The 25390-nt window shown below is 39.4% G+C and overlaps 1 protein-coding gene across 1 annotated transcript in view; it reads left to right on the plus strand.

Moving 5' to 3' along the window:
- LOC119784404 (zinc finger protein 638-like) overlaps positions 1–20939 on the plus strand; it is a 42986-nt gene extending 22047 nt beyond the window's left edge. The window contains exons 4-22 of the mRNA XM_038286441.1: positions 463–501; positions 601–915; positions 1006–1250; positions 1337–1527; positions 1620–1745; positions 1860–1958; positions 2037–2092; positions 5226–6196; positions 7055–7225; positions 7313–7347; positions 7941–8357; positions 8591–8653; positions 8832–12032; positions 12110–12218; positions 12633–12740; positions 12821–13102; positions 19368–19484; positions 19587–19708; positions 19800–20939. Of these exons, the coding sequence (XP_038142369.1) occupies positions 463–501; positions 601–915; positions 1006–1250; positions 1337–1527; positions 1620–1745; positions 1860–1958; positions 2037–2092; positions 5226–6196; positions 7055–7225; positions 7313–7347; positions 7941–8357; positions 8591–8653; positions 8832–12032; positions 12110–12218; positions 12633–12740; positions 12821–13102; positions 19368–19484; positions 19587–19708; positions 19800–19874 (6742 nt within the window). The 3' untranslated portion in view covers positions 19875–20939. The remainder of the gene's footprint in view (positions 1–462; positions 502–600; positions 916–1005; positions 1251–1336; positions 1528–1619; positions 1746–1859; positions 1959–2036; positions 2093–5225; positions 6197–7054; positions 7226–7312; positions 7348–7940; positions 8358–8590; positions 8654–8831; positions 12033–12109; positions 12219–12632; positions 12741–12820; positions 13103–19367; positions 19485–19586; positions 19709–19799) is intronic.
- Positions 20940–25390: the final 4451 nt, after the last annotated feature.

The raw sequence follows: 25390 nt of genomic DNA on the forward strand, positions 1-25390 counted from the left end.
TGAGCCTGATAACTACAAGATCTGGCTCTAAACAAATCACCATAGCTTAACCAGCACTACTTTAATAAGTTTGAAATGGTTTACGTTTATATGATGTTTCACTAATGAACTTTAAACTTCAGTAACTTTCTTAAAAGTAACTAGTGTCTTATCTTAGTCGAAGTTAAGGAGACCTTCATTGTTAATATGCTGCTCATGTAACATGCTTAGTTTTTGTTGTGCATCTAAACATAATGTGTTTAATTTAACAGAAATAATTATAAAACAGGAAGTATAACAATAAATCAAAGGAGGTGAATAATAAAGGTACAAATTAAACGTATGATCTCCTCTTAAAGGAATAGTGAAACCATTTCCCTAAACCTACATCAGATTTTTAAATTGCTTCTATGTGACAGAAAAACAGTAGAAAACAGGGTTTGTTTTGGTTTTAATTAGTAATTGGTTGTGTTTTCTTTCCAGATACCCTGATTGGGATGGGAATCCACTAGTTTTGTTGAGGTACCTCTGGGTTTTGCTGCTGGATTATATCCAGTTATGATTCAGTCACCCTATGAGCTCTATTTTTAACCTTATTTTCCTTGCTATGATTCTCTGTAGTCATTCAGATAAAGGTACCCAACCCTCGCCCACATCCGTCGGCCAGAAGTTGCAGAACCGCCAGCAGAAGTCCACGCCTGATACCGGTTCCCATTCGCTCAGCCCTCAGCGCCAGCGTGGATCGGAAGATAAAAGGGAAAAGCGGGTTAGCCGCTCACGATCGCGCAGTCCACACCGCCGCTACGGAGCAGAGAGTAGAAGGCAGAAACGCATCAGCCGTTCTCGATCCCGTAGCCCACAGCGCCGTTACACCTCAGAAGGGCAAAGAGAAAGAAGAAGTAGCAAATCGCCTTACGCCTCCAGACACTCTCGCAGGTCTTTAAAAAAATACAACTTTAATTTTTTATTGGGGTAAATGCAACAACAGTTTTACCTTATCTAGTTACGATTGATGTTTGCCTTCAGGTCCCGCTCTCGGTCCTATGAACGCCCCACCTCGTCTCGTCAGCGCTCACGTTCAAGGAGCTATGAGAGACGGTCCCCGCCCAGGAGGAGGGAGGCCAGGCGGTCCTCAGCGAGGAGAAGTGAGGAGAGGCGAAGTGAGGAGAGGGGAAGCCATGAGAGGCGGTCACCTCCAGAGAGATCAGAACCTCAGTGTAAGAGGTCCAGAAGCGCAGACATCCTGGCTAAGAGGCTTCTGGAAACAACAGGTTTGAAGAATGAAAATTTTTTCCCTTCAATTTGTGCTAAACGAGTAATCGCTCTAGTTAATTAGAAAATCTCATTGTTCTTCTAGCTGTTCAGTCTCTGTCCAGAAAATCAGACCTGGAAGCCATGGTTAAAACTCTGGCCCCCGCATTGCTGGCTGAGCTGGCTAAAATGAAGTCATCCTCCTCTTCAAAGACGGAAAAGAATACTCCTTCCTCTAAATCAGCTAAAGCCTCATCCAGCTGTCCAAAGAGCGAGATAACCACTTCACCAAAACCGGTTGGTTTAACTCCATAAGCCCATTTAATCTGTTAAAAAGACCAACAAACGGATCTTCCTGTGTTTTAATCTTTTCATGTCCATTTCTTCAGCCCTTACCTCTGGACAAAGTGAGGCTGTCTAGTGTTTATTCCTCACTTTCCTACAGTATCATCATGGAAAGCTTGGAGAAATTTGGAAAAGTCAAGGACTTGGTTTTATTCAGATCCACACTAGAAGTATGTTAACAGTCTTCTTTTCCTTTTGCATGTTTTGGTCAGATATACATAAATAAGTGATGATAATTAAGCAGGTGGGCTTGATTTATTTTTTATTTCTGTTTGTAAATATAGGCCATCGTGCATTTTGAGAAGAAGGAAGACGCAGATAAACTGAGGAGCTTAAAAAGCTTCAAAGTGAAGGGATTGCCCATCTTTGTTGAAAACAACCCGGTAAGTTGCTTTTTATCTACACTGACTTCACACAGTGGATTATAACATTGGATCATAATGCATTTGCTTTGTTTATAGACTGCTGCCACCAAGAAGCCTCCAACGAAGAAGGAGCAGAAACCGGCTTCCCAGAAGTAAGGCATTGCTTGCAGTATTACTGTGGGGAAACTATTGTAAAGTTTGAAGGCTAGTTTATAGGTTGGATTGTTGATTTACACTAATTGAGTTAGTTTTTTAGTATCAAAATCAAGAATTGCTTAAAATTTGCTGAAATATAAGGGAACATCAGCTGGACTACAGTAAAGTACTTGGATATAGGGCTGCAACTAACGATTATTTTACAAATCGATTAATCGGCCGATAATTTTTTTCAATTAATCGATGAATCGGACAAAAAATATTTTTTATATGAACTTTTTTCCAAAATAAACATTTTAGACAGAACAAACAAGCACACAAGTACAGGTTGCTCATTAACTGTACTGGTGCAATATGAAAAATAAATGTTTGTTAAAACTACGCAAACTTACATGAGAAATGTAGCTGTACATCCACAAAATATAGGGTACTTTGTTTCATAAAGCGCAAAAAAAGACATTTTTGTTTTTAAAAGCCCCTAAGGGGTTCAAACAATAGGTCCCCCCATTTCTAATGAGGTTTTTTTTAGACTAGAAGAGTTCTGCCTTTTAAGACAGGAAAGTATAGCAGTTAAAGATGCTACTTGAGGAAATACTGAACCATAGAGATAAAAATAGCCCTGTGATTCAAATTATAAATTGTATTTGGAATAAAAATGAGAGAACTAGGGGTGCTAAAAAACACATCCTCCAAAGACAGATATTTACATGGGAATGTGGCATATAATTGACATATTACTGTACAATATATAGAGCTACTTTTTTCTGTCCATTAATGTTTATTTTTTTTATTTATATATTTTAATTATTGTGATCAATTTGCGCCGTCAATCCCGGTGCATGCGCGCTTCATTTGCAGTCTGGACGCTGAGGGTAAACATCCTGCGGCTCTGAATGCAGCGCTGAGAGGGACTCCTGCGGGAGAACGGGGTTAGGATGGGGGAGGCGTCCCACGGCAGCAGCATGCTTTCACGTAAGAGTCTCCAAAAGCCGCCAGTGACACCGTAAAAAGTCGCCAGTCGCTTTTTTGAAAAATAGTCGCTGGAGGGGTCTGAAAAGTCGCTAAATATAGCGACAAAGTCGCTGAGTTGGCAACACTGCACCTGCAGCGCTGGCTCGCTCTGCCATATTTTTTTTTCTTCCCCTGTTTCAGTCAAGGCGGATGACGCATTAATCGCGCGACACAACTAATCAATGATGAAATTCGTTGCAAACGCTTTTAAAAGTCGATTTTTATCGATTTTATTGATTCGTTGTTGCAGACCTACTTGGATACCCTCTTTTATGGTCGGGGAACATATACTAATAAAATATATTAGTTATTTGTGGCAGAAATTCAGGCATCCAAACATGGCCCAGTCTGAGTATTACTAGCGATTGAACTGTAAACCTTTCTCGGGTTTACAAATGAGAAAGTATCCGATGAGCAGCGGATTTAGGACCTAATAAGGAAACCAGAGTAGCTTAAAGTTATAGTTAAGGCACCATCCAGAGATGAGCTACAGAAGCTTAGACCACACTGGTTTCCATCCCCATTATCCTCTGAGGATTGATGCTGTGGTTGACTCAGTTCCACTAATCAATTGATGCTAATCAATTAATCTGTTTATCTTTTTTAAATTCTTTTTTTTTTCTATACAGTTGAGTAATAATCGGAAAGCAAAAGGTTCCTTAAAGAACATTTTTTTAACAGAATCAAACCAGGTGAAACTAAAACTTCCACCCGAGGGGTCTGGATAGAGCACATTTACAGATGAAACACTTTTTTTTTTCATCTTAAATGCAAATGTTTCTAAATTTTTACAATTCTGCTGTCAGCTAAAGGTATGTCTCTATACTCCAGTTAATGATTAATCAATCATTAACGATAATTTCTGTAATTGATTCATCCGATGAATTGTTTCAGCCCTAGATCCAACCTGGTTGATAAAAGATTTAGAGATCCTGATGGTTTAATAGATTAAGATATATTCTCATAGTGAGCTTCCCTAAAGTGCAAATAGTGCAGTTCAAATTTAACATACTGCTAAGTATTGTTGCTAGATATGTTGATCCCCTTCTGACTGCAGTGCTGTTTGATGCTACCTCCTAAAGGTTACTGCTCCATTAAAGAGAGCCAGATGATCTCACATATGGTCCATAGTCGCTAGATCTCTTCCTTTTGAGGACCTTTCAGATGTGATGGGACAGAAAAAGGAAACCATTTCTTGAATAATAAGAGCAATCCTATTGAAAAGGGGAGTCTAGGACACTTGCAAATGTTCGTATTTAATCAAAGCATTTGTTCATTGTTTCAATTGTTAGTTGTTGCCAGAAGGATTGTCATTGCTTGTCTAAATATTAATGCTATAGATAACCTAATGCACACTAGAGACTGACACAGGAGTGGATTTTCACTCCTGTCCCGTCCCACTCCCACAGAAAAAAAATGTGTCCCGTCCCAATCCCGGGCGAGAGTAGAGATCTAAATCCTGTCCCGTCCCACTCCTGGTGAAATTACTCCCACTCCCATCCCGCTCCCATTCAGAATGACTCCCGCTCCTGCACCACTCCCATTCTTGTTGTCTTCAATAAGATTTCTGCCAAAACATTGAATCTGAATTTCTATGAAGGGTCAGTTAAGTTCCTGTTTCTAACTGTAGTAACTGTTGGTCCCTCCATTGTTTTTGAGCTTGGGTGAAAAACTAAGAGCGGAAGCACTGTTGGTTTTTGGGTCGTGTAGTTTTTTTGACTCGCATTATAGTTTAGGCTTCAAGGAAAAAAACTAAAAATTGGCGGCGCCAGTACTGGATTTTTTTTTCTTTCTATTTTATTTTATTTTTTGGCATCGATCCTAGTTTTTTTTAGTTACTATTGGTTTGCTCCCGCTCCCGTCTGCTCCCGTTAATGTTTAATCCTGTACCGTCCCAATCACGTGATCATTACTAATACTGACTCCCATCCCACGGGAATCCCGTGACCCGTGGGATTCCTGAAAAAATTTCAGTCTCTAATGCACACCCAGATTCTTAAACCTGATATTACATCATAAAAAGGCTTGTGATCTGTTAATTGAGCTTGAAAAAAAGGATCATCCTTCTTATTTAAGCTTTTCTTTCTTTCTTCCAAAATCCACAAATGTCTTCTTCAGAGAGTCTCCAGAGCTCAGTGCAAAATCCCCGGCTGAAAAATCCCCCCTGACTAAAAAAGTTCAAACACCTAAATCATCTGGGGCTACAAACCTCACAACAGGACAACCTCTCACTACAGGGAAGGGTGTCGCCCCCAAGCAGGTAAAATCCAACACAGGTGGAAAAAATGCTGGGACGTCTGTTCAAGTTAAAAAGAAGGGCCCAGCGGTGCAAAAACCCCAACGTCCAGTAAATGTACCCCAATCTGATGATCCTAAAGACAAAATGACGACAAAACCTGAAAGTGATGCAGCGAAACCTGCAGCTGCACCGAGCAAAGCAGCTGAAATCGCGGAGGAGTCGGATAAAACTGCTGAAAAAACTCAAGAGGAGAACATAGCTGCTGAGCCTATGGATGCAGCTCCTGAAGCAGAACCAACACCAAACATTGAGGAAGCTGGAACCCAACCAGACACCCTGACTGAAAAGGAGTCGGTACCTGAATCTACAGCTTCTGAACAACCGCCTGTTGATGCCGTAGCAGAAGGTGAAGAACAAACCTCAGTTCCAGAGAACATCACCAAAACTGTGGACGCAGAAGGAGCTTCTAAAGAGGAGCAGCCAGAAGAGTGTGAAAAAGTGGAACCGGAAAGAATACAAATCGAAAATGTTGAACCTGATAAAACTGAACCAGCAGAGCAATTGGAGGTTATTAGTTCTGCCGAGTCCAAAGACCAAGTTTCAGAAGCTCTGCAAAAACCAACAGAGTGTCAACCAGCAGCTGGCGTTAAAAGCCCACCCTCCATTTCTCCAACTGAAACTGATCCACCTGAGGTGCCTCAAACTTCAATTAAAGTTGAAGAAATGGCTGTGGAGGACCCGCCTCAGGTCCAGGAGTCGGAGATCCCCACAGAGAAGATAGAGACAAAAACTGAGCAACAGGAGTCATCAGACGGGACGGAGACAAAGCAGGAGGCCATGTTAGAGACGGGTGGGTAGATTCTAAACGGTTACTTTAAAGATTTCTTGTAATTTTCTTCTAAATGTGCCCCCAGTGACACAAAGATGGGATTGTTAAAAAAGGACATGTATGTACTTTTATCTGATAAGGTTTAGAAAGTCTTTTGGATGGGTTTTATGTGTTAAAAAGTTACATCTCTTCTCCAAGAATCCTCTTCAGTCTGAGGAGTTAGAAGTAAATTCATCCTTAGAAGCCGTACATTTTGCGCGGTGCTTCAAACTGGTTCATTTTTACTTGGAAAAGAGACAAACTATTCCAACAAAGGGGAACCCATTTAGAAGACTTACTAAACTTTTATTAATTTATTTATTTTTTTTTACCTGGATGATTAAATTGCGAAGGACTGAATGGAATTACAAATGGTTTAATCTTTGTTTTTGTATTGTTTTGATTTACCGTAGCTTTATTTAGCAAATCTCCTTTTAATTGCTAATCAAAAAAAGCATTTCTAGGAAACCCCAAAACAGTTCTTTGCAACACTTAGATTTTGTAGAAAAAGAAAACAAAATAATAATACGGTTAAATATTCAATAATTCTATTTTTCTAGCATTTCTGCTTGAATAAAGATAATTTAGAAAATGAATTATTTACATAAAATATCTGTAAATGAATGGTTCTATTGGATCTATTTGCTGTGGATCTAAGCTTTGCTTTATTCGACCAAACTAGTAGGTAGACAGAGGAAAACATTCGGAAGGTTAAAAAAAGGTTAAACATGTTCCTGAATATTAATTTGGGTTTTTTTTTTTTTGTTTTCTTAATTATTAGCAGTATGGTCTGAAAATATCATTGTTTGACTTAATTTTATTTTCTAAATTCTTTAACAGATGCAGAAAGCCGTCCAGCACCAGAACCTGTGGGCAACATTCAGGCTGTGAAGTCTGATGAACCCAGACCTGCTGAAGCAAACCCTGCAGAGGCAGCAGAAACAGAAGCCGACGTTTCCTCCCCAACAGTCGTGGTGAAGATGGAAAAGCAGGAGCCGCTAGAAGAAATAAGTAGGATCCCTATGAAATAACTCCTACATTTGATCATTATATAGTTTGGACTGTATTTAATATTTTGCTAAATAACTTAATTTGCAGAATGCACACCGATGGAAACTGGCGCTTCGTCAAAGGTAAGCGTTTTATTTTACGTTTTTTAGGACTGTGTTTACGAAACACATGGAAGGGAACACCCAACTGTTGTTTGCATTTGTTTTATTTTAAAAATCATAGGTTCCATTTTGTACATGATCAATAATGTCAACTTTAATGCTTATAGTGAAATTATTTGCCAGTATGACTAATTGGATATTTATTTAGCTAGAGACGATGCACCATTTGTAAAATGGATAGATGCGTTACAGTTAGTCACCAGTAGACCCTGATCAGGTGGTTTTATTAGCAACATATGTAAATAAAAGCACAAATATTAAAGGACATCTGAACCTATTTCAAAAGTTACAGTGTTTGTGAAACAGGTAAGGTTTTAATACCAAAATAATAGCCTCATGGCTCTAAATGGTTCAATAGCCTTTCTACGTGGATAAAATGGACATATTTAAGTATGACGTAAAGCTGATCTGGACTCTTTCACCATATGTGTTCATGGTAAACCTTAATAGGTTTTCTTAACAATACATTTTAGACAGATTTAGTTACTTTAAAGGTTTAGTTTGTCCCTTTGTATCTTTGGATTGTTAATGTTAGCTTCCTGTTTTCTTTACAGCCTCCTTCAGAATATTCTGCTACTGATGAACAACCTACGCTGCAAACCCCCGCCCCAGTTTCTCCATCTCCAGTAGTCTCTACCGAACCCAGCTCATCACATCCTGTCAAAGTAGGATCAACTGTTTCAGACTCAAAGGCTGAAACACACTTAAAGGAGAATGTTGCCCTCTTGACTGCGTCTCAAAAGCCCAATAAGAATACAGAGAAGAGGCGGTCACAAAGTACTCCAGTCAGCACTGCTTCAAAGAAAGCCACGCCTGCTCCCTCCATGACCACCATGTCAGTCATAGAATCTGGCAAATCGGAGGAACTTGCTGCTGAACTTCCTCATATCGATGAAGAGATTTTTAAGGCACTCACCACAGCACTTCAAGAACACAGACTTATCAAAAAAAAGACAAGCGAGGAAAAGGAGGTGAGGCTATTAACTCCATCTAGATGTTTACTTACGTACAGCTAATTTGGCAATCCTGTAGTAGAATTATACTTTAATAAGAAACACTGAGTTAAAAGTATCATATTAGAATACTTTCTCTTAGTACAGAACTGTAAAGCTGCTTTTTTAGTCAACCCAACAGGAAACTTAAAATAATTTTGGTTCAAAAGTCCTAAAGTAATTGATAAAATAATTAAGCTTTTACTTTTTAGAGGGCTACATTCAGAAGAACTGCCTCTGAAGGTGATGAGGAGGAAAGGGCACCACTCACAAAGGTAATACACTGCTTACTACTGCTGAAATAATCTTCCTCACGTTCTGCCTAATATTTTGATTATCATTTTACTAAAAAAAAATTTACAATCAGTTGTGTTTTTCTTTTTTTTATTATATATTCGACTTTCTCTTATTGTGAATAAAATGTCAAACTGTCATCATTTCTTCTCCATTCAGGATGAAAGCCAAGATGTGGATGATAGTTCTGATTTTTATGATGAGCTTCCCTTCGACTTTGCAGACTTTGTGACTGTTGATGAAATTAATGAAGAAATGGATGAAGTGACTGTAGAAAGTTACTCCTCTTCATTAGAGCCAACTACCTTGAGTGAAACAGAAGGTCAGGCAAATAATGTGTCCTCTGATATTAGAAAACCCTCAAAGTCTTCAAAAGAATCCAACTCAGCCTCTTCCTCATCCAAGTCTGAAAAAGAGAATGTATCCCAGAGTTCCAGCTCTGTGTCTGCAAACAAACAAACAAACTCTGAATCCAACAAATCTGAAACCAAAACTTCACCTGCTAATAGCTGTAAAGCTTCCACCAGTTCCAAATCTGTAGAAACTCCTTCTACCTCTGGTCAGAAAGCTAAGTCAAACAAGAGAAAGATTGTTAGCAAATCATCAGAACCCTCCTCATCAGGTCAAAATACCCGTTCATTAGCAGCAGCCATCAAATCATCTGTAGAACCTCATCGGGTGCATGAAAAGGATTCAAAACCGGCAGAGAGTTCAGTAGCGAAGTCTGACCACACGGTGTCAGCAGAGAACTGTGCTGCAAATAATGTTGAGTCACAATCGGAAATAAAACCATCAGAGAAGAATCAGCTTACAGAGGGAGAAGGCTTACAAATCCAGAATCTGAAGACTGATCCTAAGGAAAAATCTGTCAAAGAGATGAAGAAAGGCAAAGCGAAGGGTAAGAAGATTGACACCAATATGAAAAAAACAGAGGAAAAGGGAGGTAACAATAATAGTAAACAAACCCTTGGTTCTGTCAGTGAAAAATTGGATCTGGAAAACAAGGAGGATGACCAAGGAAAAAAGACTAAAACCCAAATACCTAGACCAGAGAAGGACCAGACCATTCATCAATGTGGTCTTGAAGTTGTGGAAGGGGCTGATAAAATGGAAATAGATGTGTCTACCAAGCCGCAGGACATTACACCTGTAGAGCAGGCAACTACAGCTGATGATGGAGATGAAGGTCCCACAGTGATGCAGGTGTCTGAAAGGGATGAGGCTAAAGAAGTCCACAGTCCTGAAGAATCATCAGTCAGTGTTACATCTGATAGAGATAAAGAAACAAGTGAGGACACCAATCCAACTCCAAATAGTGGTTGTGCTGCATCAACCCTAAAACCAAAGGAAGGAATCCTTTTATCAGAGAAAGTGTGGGAAACCTCCAAAGAGGTTGGTCAGATATCTAATGAAGACCAGCCTCTTGAAACCGGTGCCAGCAAAGACACTTTAAAAGATCAGAAGCTTGTAGATCCCACCGACGTACTGGCTAAATCAAAGGACAAATTACAGGAAGAGGTTTATCGAGCCTTAGACTCATCTGAAGATCCACCAACAAAAGCCACTGTAGAATCTGAACCTGAGAAGAAAGAAGGAACAGAGAAAGAAAGAACAACCAGATCTGGAGATTACAGAACAAGAGAAAGTCGCTCAAGGAGCAGAACATCTAAAAGTGAGGAAAAAGACAAACCAACTAAGCAACTGGACAAGGCAACGAAGAAGCCTACAACGAAAACAAGCAAGACGAAAAAAGAGGAAATGAGTGTTAAAGATTTGGAGGAGCCGGTCTATGAGGTTTTGGACTCCATTGAAGATGATGCTGTTGAAGAGACCTCAACCAATACAGGTCGGAGACGGTCAGCTAGAGGAAAGAAAACGGATGAAAAGATCTTAGCTCAGGTAGAAGAACCTAAAACATCTGAGAAAGTAGAGGAAATATTCACAGTTTTAGACTCTGTGGAAGATGAGAGACCTGAGGACAAAGCAGTGACAACAAGATCTACTAGAGGAAGAAAAGAAAATGCAGCCAAAAAGGTGGAAGAAAATGCCAAAACAAGGGACAATAAGACCCCGAGAAGACGCACACCAGCCAGAGATTCCAAGGAAAAGGAGACAGAGAAATCCACGAAAACAGATGTTGGAGTTTCTTCGAAGGAAAGTACACCGACAAAGATGAGCGACACAAGGCACAAAAGTGAAGAGAGCACTGCTCATAAAACATTGGGTGCTGTTAAGAAAGAGATTGTCAAGAAACAAACCTCAAGGAGAGGAAGACCGAAGAAAGACAATAACGCAACTAAACAACAAACGGCGGATTTGAAGAAGGGTGACTCACCGATCAACACTGTTGAAGAAGAGTCATTTAAAATTCTTGACTCTGTTGAGGATGAGGTGGTTGATGACCTAACTCGTCTAGACGAGTCTGAAAGTGCAACAAAATCAGATGTTCCTCAGTTGGACACAGCTAAGAAATTAGTAGGGTTACCTTTAAATGAGGAGGAAGAAGAGCCAATTTACCAGGTTGTAGATTCACTGGAAGAAGAGCAGTTCCAAGATGGGCTGATGACGGAAACATCCATGCAGAAGGAGAGCGAGACAAAGGACGATATGGTAAAGAATACTGAACACTTACCGTCTGGTAGCTCAACTGTAGAACTATCAGAACAAACTGGTGGACGGGAGAACACGCTGCTGCAGTCACCCGACAAACCATCGGAAGTTAAAGAGGATCCATCTGTTAAAAAACCTGAAACCAAGAAGAAGGGAATTACATCAAAAGCAGATGTTCAGAAAGTAGACAGGCCACCTTTAAATAAGCCGGATAGAAACCTTGGAGCATCAGGCAAGATGTTAAAGTCAGCAAAGAGAGATGAGGCAAAATCAAAGGAAAATGTTCTTGTGAACCTGGATCAAGTTAGCGAAGAGGAGGAAGATTATCCTGATGATGCCGCTGAGGAAAAAGAACTTATGAAAAGGCAAGCCGCTGCTAGGAAACGAGAAACTGACAGAGAGGAGAAAAGGTCCAGGGAAAGAGAAGCTAGGGAGCGAAGAAGTCGCAGCGGCAGCAGTAGCAGAGGAGGAGGGAGCGGGAAACCCAGCAGTCAAACGGAGAAGAAGTGTCAGGAGGATCTGGAAAAGGTGGATTTAGACAAGCAGGATCTCGTGACTCTGGATGAGGTGGGAGAGGATGAGGTCGGAGAGGAGGTTCTGCCAGAGGCTACAACGTGGCACAGGGAGATCAGTGAGGCTGAACTGCTGGAGCTGGTTACCCTGGATGAGATCGCTGAGGAAGAGGACGGACAGGTTGAAACCCTGCTTCAGAGTCCGGAAAACCAGCCAGTGGACTCTGTGAAGCCAGAGGTGGGGTTGAGATCGAGCAAATTCAAATTAAGTTTAACAGATAGCATATCGAATCTCACTAGCTTGTCTCCTCTCAGACCTTGTCAGCTTTGACAGAAACGGTCCAAACTGAGGACAAGAAAGATGACAATGAGGAAACAAAACAACCTCCAAGCTCTTCTAAACGCAAACACAGTGACAACACAGGTTTGTATCATACTTTATCAAACACTTTAGACTTTATCTTCAGTCTTTTGGTTTAGGTTTGTGTTGAATATGTTTTGTATTAGTGCTGCTCTGGCTTGGTATAATATCTTAATTATTCATAAAGTCTAACTTAAACCTAAGTCTATTTGAAGGAGTGAGGTTTAATTGCCTCATGATAGAACAGCTATCACAACTGCTGACAAAACTGCCTACTTGTGTTCTATCTTAAGCTGTACAATGTAATATTTCTTAAATCTGTGCCATTCAATCAAGTGCTTCTATTATTACTGTTTCATATAACTTTGTTCTTAATTTAAATTTTGTTCTTAGTTACATTTTTGGACAAAACGGTGTGTACAGGCAAGAACATGGTCGGAACTGGAGCCTGAAGCTGTTTTTATTCTTTCGTTTTAGAGGAAAGTGGCAACTTTGTGACTGTCGATGAGCTGGGAGAGGTTGAAAAGGAAGAAAAGGAAACAGTAACAAGAGGTCGACCCAGGAAGAGAAGTCGACAGACTCCTGGTAGCAGAAAATAGAAGGCTATTATTTCATCAGGGCCTAAAATATGAAACTCGATTCATTTTCTGTTTTTGTTTTAATAGGTAGAAAATCTACCAGAGGAAAAGGGGTGAAGGAAGAACATCATAGGCAAGAAGAAGAAAACAAATCCCTCCCACCTGCTTCACTGGATTCCTCCCCAATTGTGGAAGAATCCACGCCTGGTCCGTCTGGTGACCATCAGCCTGAGAGCCAGAACATAGATGAGGAAAATCACTCCGAAGCTGCTTCTGCAGAATCTCAGCCCCTTACAGACGGTCCTGATGGACAGAAAGCAGAAGGAATCGAGGAAGTGAAGCAAGAGCACAGCAGACCCAGTGTTAAAGGTACACAAAAAGCTCAACTTTAGGGACTGCATAATATAAGAAAAGCTTTCTATAACCACATCAGTTGTGCTTTTTTTCTTCCCTCGTGCACCTTTTGGGTAACATAAGTGTCTGGGTGAGCTTCTGCTCCCTACTCACTCTTAGTATTATATTGACATGAAAAATCCAAGTTCATAAAACAGAATATATATTATCCAACAATTTATTTGAGAGATATAATATTTGCATGCTGCAGTGGTGATATATCTGTGATATGTTGTGTTGTCTTATAAACGCCACAGAGTACTGTTCTATAGATTCCTATTATTATTACGCAAACGTTCATGCTGTAAAGTATCACTCTTAGAAGTTTCTCAATTTTCTTACATCGAACAATTCACTTAGATTTACTCAGATTTACTAGGTCTTTAATTTGATAATTCAAAAATAAAATGGACACAACTTAAGAGGTTTTACTCAGAAATATATCTATAGAATATGAATGAATTGTCAATAAGGCTCCACACATTGCTAGAAAGAAACAGAACTATTCAAATACAAGTTATTTAACTTTACAACTTTACGTTATCATAATGGTACTTTGAGTAATTACTACCAAAAAAATAAATATATATATATGTATGTGTGTGTATTTTCAAGCCGTGCCCTGTGCCATTTATTTTGAGACCTTTATCTTTATGGTTGTGGCATCTTCTCCGTAGTTCACTGCATTGTGACCACTCCATTTAATTCTGTTCACTCCATCTTCCTTCTCTCCAAACACAAAGTTTCATTTATTTAATTTCTTTGACTTTTTACACGTCTCTCCATTGAATGGAGCCGTAAATGGCGCAAGGTGACTTTCAGTGTAGAACATCAGCGCTGCACCACAATCTATCTGGCGACTTGAGCAAGAAACGAGAGGAGGGACACGCTTTCCTAAGACCCACCCCCTTCTTCTTCTGATTGGCTAATACTGTTAGTTTCAGTTTAGGGCGACAGTGGCGTTGGATGTAGGAGTTTGCCCTGAAATCGAAGGGTTGACGGTTCAAGCCCCGACTCTGACTTTCAGTGTCGTTGTGTCCTTGGGCAAGACACTTCACCTGCATTGTCTACTGATGGTGGTCAGAGGGCCCGGTGGCGCCAGTGTACGGCAGCCCCGCTTTTGTCAGTGAGCCCCAGGGCAGCTGTGGCTACAATGTAGCTTGCCACCATCAGTGTGTGCGTGAATGGTTGAATGAATGTAGTGTAAAGCGCTTTGGTCAAGTCTCCTAACTTGAATAAAGGCGCTATATAAGTACATGCTATTTAACATTTAGTTTCAGAGCACAGCTTTGCTACCATTGGCTGTCTAACGCAAGAGGGATTTCGATTGTCTTTTTTATTTATTTTCCGTCAATTTATTTTCGAGTTATTTTAATTTTTTTAACCCACAGGCAATCGCTATGAGCTGGGATACTTCGATCCCTGTAGATGTGTTTTTTTTTTGTTTTGTTTTTTTTGTTTTGTTTTTTTTTGTTTTGTTTTTTTTTACCCTAGACGAGTTAATCTGCAGCTACCTGGTATACCCAGTTAATAACAAATGCGTATTACTAATTAGTAGGGTTGTCAAAAGTATCGATACTCAAAAAAGTATCGATACTGAGACGTTGTATCCGGATACAATACTTGTTTTTAAATGTATCGATACAGTGCTACCACCAGTGGCACCTAAGCAGTCATTCATCTAAAGCAGGGGTTCTCAACCTTTTGCAAGCTGGGCCCCCCCAAAGCTGGTTCATTGCAGTTGGGGCCCCAGTGCCCCCCGCCCAGATCCCCCATCCCCCCGCCCCGCCCCGCTCTACCTTGCATAGATAGATAGATAGATAGATAGATAGATAGATAGATAGATAGATAGATAGATAGATAGATAGATAGATAGATAGATAGATAGATAGCCCTAGGCTATTATTTTTAGGCCCACATTATTATTATTACCATCATCAGTAGCGGTAGGTAGGCCTATTATCATTTCTAGGCTATTGTTATAATTGGCAGTAGCACCAGACTTCTAATGTGAGCTTGCAGGCATTATTATTGTTATTATTATTATTATTATTATTATTATTATTATTATTATTATTATGAGTAGTATATGCCTATCATTATTACAAGGCTATTGCTATATAATTATGAGGTTACATGCTTTATTGTTGTTGTTATTATTATTATCATCAGTTGGCCTATTATCAATACTAGGCTATTGCTATATAATTAGGTGATGTTAATGTGAGACCTGAGCCTGCTTTGCCTTGCAAAGATCCTCAATTCTTGGCTCAATGTTTGATAAGCATAGCCTCAAATCATCCTCGATTTGTGCACGATTGCGGTGTTTTGTTTTGAGTGCAGTCATTTTTGAGAATCCTGCCTCACACAAATATGTCGACGCGAAAGGAAGGAGAATCTTCAAGGCGACGTCACAGAGTTCCGGGTATTCCTGCATCAATGCTGCCCAGAATGACGAAAGAGGACAGGAGCTAAAGAGTTCCTTCAGTCTACTGTCACTCTTCAGCTCAATAAGCTGTTCCTGCAAATCAATTGATAGCTCGTTTGCTGTGCACACAAACGGATCTCGAACCCATGCAAAAGAGCGATAATCCTCTTTAAAGTACGTCGCAAATTGTTTTCTCATTGCTGACAGGTGCTCAGACGCTGATTGAAATAGGGAGGAGAAATCGTGTGACGCGCCTGCATCAGTTATAAAGTCTGTAAGGCAGGGGAACATGTCACAGTTCCCTCGACTGATGCGGCCATGCCAGAGGTCTAGTTTTTGTGTGAAGGCCTGCACTTTGTCTGCAAGGAGCAAAATATGAGTTTCGCGGCCTTGCAAAGACAAGTTGAGGCCATTCAAGCGGTCAAATATATCGACCAAATAGGACAGAGACGCAAGCCACATAGTGTCATCCAGATGCTTCGCCAGATCTGATTTAATTTCTGTCAAAAACCACTTCACCTCCTCTCGCAGCTCATACAACCGCTGTAACACCCGCCCCCTGGAGAGCCAGCGAACTTCAGTGTGCAGAAGCAGCTGTTCGTGCCCTGACCCCATCTCCTGGCAGAGGACCCCAAACAAGCGAGAGTTTAGCGGCCGTGATTTTATGAGATTTATTATTTTGACGGATTGGTTCAGCACAGAGTCAAAGAGAACCGGCATTTTTTTAGCAGCTAGTGCTTCGCGATGGACCATGCAGTGTGTCCATTTCACAAGTGGAGCTACTTGCTGAACGCGAGCAGCTAGGCCACGCTCATGCCCCGTCATTGCCTGCGCACCATCCGTGCATAGGCCAACGCATCGGTCCCAAGCCAAACCATTTTCGCGGATAAAAATGTCAAGGACATTGAAAATGGCTTCTCCTGTAGTGTGTGACTGAAGAGGCCGGCAAAACAGGACATCCTCCTCAATCACCTTGTCCCGCAGATACCTGACATAGGTGAGGAGCTGTGCCTGCCCAGCAACATCAGTGGATTCGTCCAGCTGCAGCGCGTAGTAAGGACTCTTTTTTACAAACTCTATCAGTTGCTCTCTGATATCGTTGGACATGTCTACAATTCTCCTAGCGACTGTGTCATTGGACAGTGGTACTGCACCGAGTTTGGCTGCTGCACTATCGCCTATCATTATTCTGCACATGTCTTGCGCTGCCGGCAAAATGAGAGTCTCTGCGATTGTATGCGGTTTACCCAGTTTACCGATCCTTTTGGCCACTACATATGATGCCTCCAAACACTGTTTAGACACAGTGCTGTGCACTGAAATGGTTGCCTGTTGCTGATGGAGGCCATCAAGCTTTCTTTTAAAATATTCGACCGGTTTATTTTTAATGCCAGCATGCTTTGTTTCGAGGTGTCTTTTTAATTTGCAGGGCTTCATACTGTCATTTGCCAGCACCTCGGCACATACGACACACTGAGGTCTCAGTTCAGCCGTGACTGTAAACCCAAACTGCAGGTATGCTTCATCGTACTTGCGAAGCTTTTTTGCAGCTGGTGGTGCGTTGGTTGGCTTGTTGGTCCTCACAAGAAATTTCTCCATTTTAATTTGTTTTCAATAAAGTTTAAACTATGGCAATATGTAACTATGTGTGGTGTATGTTGAGAGACGTATCAGGGGCTAATCAGTCAGGACTTAGGCACAATCTTTCATTAAAACCAAACAAAATAATTATTTTGCAGACAATTCAGATTTTATTTTAATTCTTAACGATTGTAGTCCTCGTATGTGTGTGTGTGTGTGTGTGTGTGTGTGTGTGTGTGTGTGTGTGTGTGTGTGTGTGTGTGTATCGTTTGGGTAGTTAGCTAAGTAACTACTGCCTAGCAGTTTAACAAAATTACTGGCTAGGGCTGAGATATGATCTAATCTTAAAGAATGTTTCTGGGTTTAGTCTTTAAAAAGACTGTTGGGGTTTGTGTAGTAAAGGCCTATGTAAATCGAGATTGATAACAGACTAGCGAGAGCTGGCACAAGCGAACTTGGCAAGAGACTAGACTAGAGTGAATGGAGAGCTATGTCGTGAGTCAATTTAAATGCAGTGATTTATTTTTGTGAGAGTGAGTGAACATTTACACCCCGCTCTGTAAGTCAAGGCGGGAACGGCGGCGACCATGCGCATGCGCGATTCATTTGCAGCCTGGACACAGAGGGGTGTGTGTCTCCTTTCTGCTGCAGGCTGGGACTGCTGCGCGAGGTTACTGAGAGACTGACCGCCTGTGAGTGCCTTTGGACGGGAGAGGGGCTCATGGCAGCACCCGCTGCTCGTTGAGCACAGTATGCCTAACTGCAGAGTGATTCGTGCTTTCGAGTCTCCAAACACCACAAAAGTCTCCAAAAACACCAGTAAAAGTCGCGGGATATTTTGACAAAAAATAATTTGTATACAATGTCGCTTAGTTCACTCAAGGCAACAGAAATGTCCGCCCGAGGATGAGTGTAAACTCCACACAGGAACATCACCGAAAACTCCCATGGGAGAAAAAAGGGGCGGCATTTCAAAATAAGACATTCCAAGTTGACGTTGCAAGTTTTGTTCACGATGACACAATCAGTGCACCAAAGTTCGTTAATTAAAAAACACTCACCTCCACCCTTCGATTTTCCGGTACGCTCCTTCACCCTGTCCGAGCGATGGACAGAGAAGCCCGGCGGCTGGAAAGAAGAATCCAGCACGCCGCTGGAAGCCTGTAGCGTCCCCACTCAGGGGCTCAGCTGTACGGCGTATGTGGCGATACCTCCGCCCAGTCCTTTCGCTCTGCTCCCGACTTCCGCGGCCCGACTCCTGGCCTTGTTTACCTCGAGTGGGGCACGCATCGAAATCAGCACACCTCAGTCCAGTATTGGCAAAAGACAGACCACAAACTTCCTCACGGATCCTCAGAAGTGTCTCACGGCCATAATTTAAAGTGGTAAATACATCAAAGACAAAAACAAACATAAAACAGCCAGCACACAGGAGAGCTCTTGCTACGGCGCCCTGTCTCGGCGCCATGATCAACCACCCGCTTATCACCGCATTTGCGCTCACTATCGACAAAACAATCAAATTTGTTCAAAACTTTTTTTTTTTAATCAGTCCAAACACATTTTAATTTTTATTCAGGAGTTATGTATATACAAAACTTTAACTTTTTATGAAATAAAAAGTTAAAAAAAAAAGATAAAAAAAAAAGATAAAAAAAAAGTGTAAATTTTTTTTTTTCCAGTTTTTTTCCACTCCCATCCTGTAGCCTACTCGCGCCCCCCCGGGAGAGTGTCGGGGCCCCCCCGGGGGGGCGCGCCCCACCGGTTGAGAACCACTGATCTAAAGTGCAGATTAGAGCACAATGCACTTTCAGAACACTGTGATTGAATAATTCTACGCACTTTTCAGTTTCAGACTGTTTTTTGTAAGAGGTGCCATTGTTATGTGTGCAAAGCATAGCCAAGGAAGGAACGCTTAATTTTAGTTTTGTAAGTTTTTATCAAGCTTGCTTAATATTGTGCACAGCAAACAACCTCAAAATATTGTTCTTATTGTTTATTGTATTTATTTATTGTATTTTATTTATTAATGAAAATATTTCTGTTGAATTTTAGAGTCTTTGTTTTTATTCTTGTGGTATCGAAAAATGGTATCGAGTATCGAATATTTTCCTTAGTATCGGTATCGAGTTGAAAAGTTTAGTATCGTGACAACCCTACTAATTAGATATACATTTTATAGAAAATTATGCAAAATGGTGCAGTGTCTTCATTCCCTTTTTCTTTTTTTAGTCGGGGATAAACGGAAGCAGGAGGTTTCTGGACCTGAAGCCAAGCGTTCACGTTCTCAGTCTCCAGGTGTCCCTGTGGACCTCCATCTTACGCCTTCTAATTCCAAAGGCCCTTGTGGTGAGAAACGCACAGATTTTACAAAAAAAAAGCCATTAAAAACTAAGACGCCAAACCAAAATGTAAACCTATTCATACAGGTTTTTTTTCCCTTCTCTCCAGGTCAGGAATATGTGGTTCCAAAGTCCGGATTTTACTGTAATTTGTGCTCCATCTTTTACTTTAATGAGACCACTGCCATGGAAGTCCACTGCAGCAGCCAGAAACATTATGACAACCTGCTGGTACAAACAAACATGTCCTTGGCTTCACACTGTTCATAATATCAATTCATATCTGGTCCCTTATTCTTCCTTCTTCTTCTTTTTTCCCCAGAAACATAATCAAAGACTTCAACAGACACCTCAGCTAACTTCAGCTCAAGATGTGGAAGCTTCCCTCTCTGACTGAGGAGCTTAGACTTCAGATTACTTTCCTATTATGTGAAAACATTAAAGCTTTACCTATCACTGGAATGAGCCATGATGGTATCGATATCTGAGCTGGAAAATTGAGATCCTTAATTATTATTTTTTTTTTGTCTTAAACTGTTCTGTGTTTCTTTAGTATTCGTGCCTTCTTGGGTTTAAGTTTTATATTTGACAAGAGTTGCAAATATAGACTAATTTTGTTCCTTACTTGTGCAAATAATTATTGACAATTTAAGTTACACAAACAGAATGTGGGATATTTTCTTTTGAGCTAAACTGATGGCTTTATTCTACAACTTTAAGATTTAACTTTTCCACATTAATTTGATGCTCAGAGTATCAGTAGTTCTTAACTTTTCTGTTGAAATACTTTCAGCTTTGTTAGCATAACATAAAAATGCAAAAGGTACTTGATTTGATGAAGAAAACTGATAATATTCAGTTTCTTAGAGAGAAGTAATTGTGTTGAGTCCTTTCGGTTGTTCATACGGTCGATTTTCTCTTTAATGGAGGGTCCAATGTGTTGTTTCACTAATTTCTTTACATTTAAAATTTATAGTTTCAGCTAAGGAAATCCATGTTTATGTATTTAGCAGACGCTTTTATACAAAGCGTTTTGTTTTTTTGCTGTCAGTGTGAGATAAAGTAAAGGTTTAAACACGTTAAACATTTTGTTTGTTTTGTTGATGACGGAGATTATTTAAAAATGGTGGGAATGGATTAAAATGGGTCTAAAATGTCATCAGTGTGTGTAAAAAAAAAAACAAAAAAACAGGTTTGTCTGTACTGGCGCTATGCATATCTTTCCTTTAAAGTTACTTCTTATATGTAGTGGGAGTTATTTATTTTTGCTACTTTTGGAAGAGTTTAAGCCTCTATTATTCCTCAACCCAGAAGACCTTTGTCAAAACTGTGGCATACGACTGGAGGAATGCGGTTTCCAATTGAAACGATGCTGCAGATTATAAGGTGGGGGAGCAATATATCCCTTTCCTTGCAAATAAAACGTGTATAATGGTTGAATTAAAAAAGATATCAAATATTACCTGTTGCCTAAATACTACTTTCATATAAAATAATTGTATAACTGCATCCTGGCTATTTACTATTATAAACATTAAAGGCTGATGGTAACCTCATGGTTTATGCAGTAGTCTGTAGACGTTCCTTAAATGATGCTTTCTATCCAAGTCTGGTTATATGATTCGGTTGATATCTTCTATAGTCTTAATATTATTTTTGGATTTGGGGGAAAAAATACAGTATGAGGAAAACATACAATTTGGTTAAATATTTGTAAAAAATATCTGATAGACCATGTGGTGAGAATAGGAGACCTCTAAGAAGAGCGGATGCATTTGCCATTGAACATCTAATTTATTGTAAAACCAGCAGTGCAGCAGGTCCCTCCAGTTTGCTTTCAGCAGGTTGTATTTTTTCTGTGAAGCAATTTCCTACAGTCTATGCTTACTTGCATACATATCTATAGCCATTATGCATTATTAAAAGGTGTGTGTGCTCAAAGAAACGCTAATTTATATGTAAAACTGTTTTGATGACAGTTGTGTCTTATCAAAACCAGAATAACAAAACACCAGGTAGAACCACTTTGATAAAACCTGCCCCAAAGTTATTTTGACCCTTTAGACAAGACGGATTGCCACAGCTTGCCCCATTTTCTACACTACAGTTCCAGGAAAATTTGCAGAAATGTTGTTCTCACAAGTAGGGAAGAGTATTAGGGCCAAAAAAAAAAAAAAAGATTTTTAAATTGTCTAATATGGGAAAAAAAATAAAATTATGACTTTTTTCTCAGAATTCTGTCTTTAATCTCAGAATGCTGACTTAAATCTCAGAATTCTGACTTTAATCTCAGAATGCTGACTTAAATCTCAGAATTCTGACTTTAATCTCATGATTCTGACTTTAATCTCAGAATTCTGACTTTAATCTCATGATTCTGATTTTAATCTCAGAATGCTGACATAAATCTCAGAATTTTGACTTTAATCTCAGAATGCTGACTTTAATCTCATGATTCTGACTTTAATCTCAGAATGCTGACTTTTTTTCTCAGAATTTTGACTTTAATCTCAGAATTCTGACTTTAATCTCAGAATGCTGACTTTAATCTCATGATTCTGACTTTAATCTCATGATTCTGACTTTAATCTCAGAATGCTGACTTTTTTTCTCAGAATTTTGACTTTAATCTCAGAATTCTGACTTTAATCTCAGAATGCTGACTTAAATCTCAGAATTCTGACTTTAATCTCATGATTCTGACTTTAATCTCAGAATTCTGACTTTAATCTCATGATTCTGATTATAATCTCAGAATGCTGACATAAATCTCAGAATTTTGACTTTAATCTCAGAATGCTGACTTTAATCTCATGATTCTGACTTTAATCTCAGAATGCTGACTTTTTTTCTCAGAATTTTGACTTTAATCTCAGAATTCTGACTTTAATCTCAGAATGCTGACTTTAATCTCAGAATGCTGACTTTAATCTCATGATTCTGACTTTAATCTCAGAATGCTGACTTTTTTTCTCAGAATTTTGACTTTAATCTCAGAATTTTGACTTAAATCTCAGAATTCTGACTTTAATCTCATGATTCTGACTTTAATCTCAGAATGCTGACTTTTTTTCTCAGAATTTTGACTTTAATCTCAGAATTCTGACTTTAATCTCAGAATGCTGACTTAAATCTCAGAATTCTGACTTTAATCTCATGATTCTGACTTTAATCTCAGAATTCTGACTTTAATCTCATGATTCTGATTATAATCTCAGAATGCTGACATAAATCTCAGAATTTTGACTTTAATCTCAGAATGCTGACTTTAATCTCATGATTCTGACTTTAATCTCAGAATGCTGACTTTTTTTCTCAGAATTTTGACTTTAATCTCAGAATTCTGACTTTAATCTCAGAATGCTGACTTAAATCTCAGAATTCTGACTTTAATCTCATGATTCTGACTTTAATCTCAGAATTCTGACTTTAATCTCATGATTCTGATTATAATCTCAGAATGCTGACATAAATCTCAGAATTTTGACTTTAATCTCAGAATGCTGACTTTAATCTCATGATTCTGACTTTAATCTCAGAATGCTGACTTTTTTTCTCAGAATTTTGACTTTAATCTCAGAATTCTGACTTTAATCTCAGAATGCTGACTTTAATCTCAGAATGCTGACTTTAATCTCATGATTCTGACTTTAATCTCAGAATGCTGACTTTTTTTCTCAGAATTTTGACTTTAATCTCAGAATTTTGACTTAAATCTCAGAATTCTGACTTTAATCTCATGATTCTGACTTTAATCTCAGAATGCTGACTTTTTTTCTCAGAATTTTGACTTTAATCTCAGAATTCTGACTTTAATCTCAGAATGCTGACTTAAATCTCAGAATTCTGACTTTAATCTCATGATTCTGACTTTAATCTCAGAATTCTGACTTTAATCTCATGATTCTGATTATAATCTCAGAATGCTGACATAAATCTCAGAATTTTGACTTTAATCTCAGAATGCTGACTTTAATCTCATGATTCTGACTTTAATCTCAGAATGCTGACTTTTTTTCTCAGAATTTTGACTTTAATCTCAGAATTCTGACTTTAATCTCAGAATGCTGACTTTAATCTCAGAATGCTGACTTTAATCTCATGATTCTGACTTTAATCTCAGAATGCTGACTTTTTTTCTCAGAATTTTGACTTTAATCTCAGAATTTTGACTTAAATCTCAGAATTCTGACTTTAATCTCATGATTCTGACTTTAATCTCAGAATGCTGACTTTTTTTCTCAGAATTTTGACTTTAATCTCAGAATTCTGACTTTAATCTCATGATTCTGATTTTAATCTCAGAATGCTGACTTAAACCTCAGAAATCTGACTTTTTGTTCTCAGAATTCTGACTTTAATCTCAGAATTGTCTTTTTTTTCTCTCAGAATTCCGAAATCTGACTTTTTTTCACAAAATTCTGACTATAATTTTAGAATGCTAAATTTAATCTCAGAATGTTGACTTTAATCTCATATTTTTGGATCTTAATCTTAAAGGGAATCCCGAAGGAAGACACGTAGGAGCACTCAGCTTCACTAAAAAGATGCGAGTTGTTTGGGAGGGCCAGTAACATTGAATGAAAATTATGGAATTAGGCACTTTTTACGTGCCTGAGGGGTCCCTGTTGAGGCCATTTCATTAAAATAAGAGCAGTCAATTTAGTCTCTAGACATGACTTTAACCTCAGAACTCTGAGGTTAAAGTCAGAATATTAAACTGAAATACAGGTGCTGGTCATAAAATTAGAATATCATGAAAAAGTAGATTGATTTCAGTAATTCCATTTAAAAAGTGAAACTTGTATATTATATTCATACATTACATACAAACTCATATATTTCAGATGTTTATTTGGTTTAATTTTGATGATTACAAATGACAACAAATGAAAATCTCAAATTCATCATATCAGAAAATTAGAATATTACTGAAGACCAATAAAAACAAAGGATTTATAGAAATGTTGGCCAACTGAAAAGTATGAACATGAAAAGTATGAGCATGTACAGCACTCAGTATTTAGTTGGGCCTCCTTTGGCCTGTATTACTGCAGCAATGCGGCGTGGCATGGAGTCGATCAGTCTGTGGCACTGCTCAGGTGTTATGATAGCCCAGGTTGCTCTAATAGTGGCTTTTAGCTCTTCTGAATTGTTGGGTCTGGTGTATTGCATCTTCTTCTTCACAATACCCCATAGATTTTCTATGGGGTTAAGGTCAGGAGAGTTTGCTGGCCAATTAAGAACAGGGATACCATGGTCCTTCAACCAGGTACTGGTAGCTTTGGCACTGTGTGCAGGTGCCAAGTCCTGTTGGAAAATGAAATCTGCATCTCCAAAAAGTTGGTCAGCTGCAGGAAGCATGAAGTGCTCTAAAACTTCCTGGTATGTGGCTGCGTTGACCCTGGACCTCAGAAAACACAATGGACCAACACCAGCAGATGACATGGCACCCCAAACCATCACTGACTGTGGAAACTTTACACTGGACTTCAAGCAACGTGGATGAAGTGCCTCTCTTCTTTTCCTCCAGACTCTGGGACCTTGATTTCCAAAGGAAATGCAAAATTTACTTTCATCAGAGAACATGACTTTGGACCACTCACCAGCAGTCCAGTCCTGTTTCTCTTTAGCCCAGGCAAGACGCTTCTGACGCTGTCTGTGGTTCAAGAGTGGCTTGACACAAGGAATGCGACAGCAGAAACCCATGTCTTTCATACGTCTGTGTGTGGTGGTTCTTGAAGCACTCACTCCAGCTGCAGTCCACTCTTTGTGAATCTCCCCCACATTTTTGAATGGGTTTTGTTTCACAATCCTCTCCAGGGTGCGGTTATCTCTCTTGCTTGTACACTTTTTTCGACCACATCTTTTCCTTCCCTTCGCCTCTCTATTAATGTGCTTGGACACTGAGCT

The sequence above is a fragment of the Cyprinodon tularosa genome, unplaced genomic scaffold (assembly GCF_016077235.1).
Source record: "Cyprinodon tularosa strain WSP-4 unplaced genomic scaffold, ASM1607723v1 ctg225, whole genome shotgun sequence".
Classification (NCBI taxonomy): domain Eukaryota; kingdom Metazoa; phylum Chordata; class Actinopteri; order Cyprinodontiformes; family Cyprinodontidae; genus Cyprinodon; species Cyprinodon tularosa.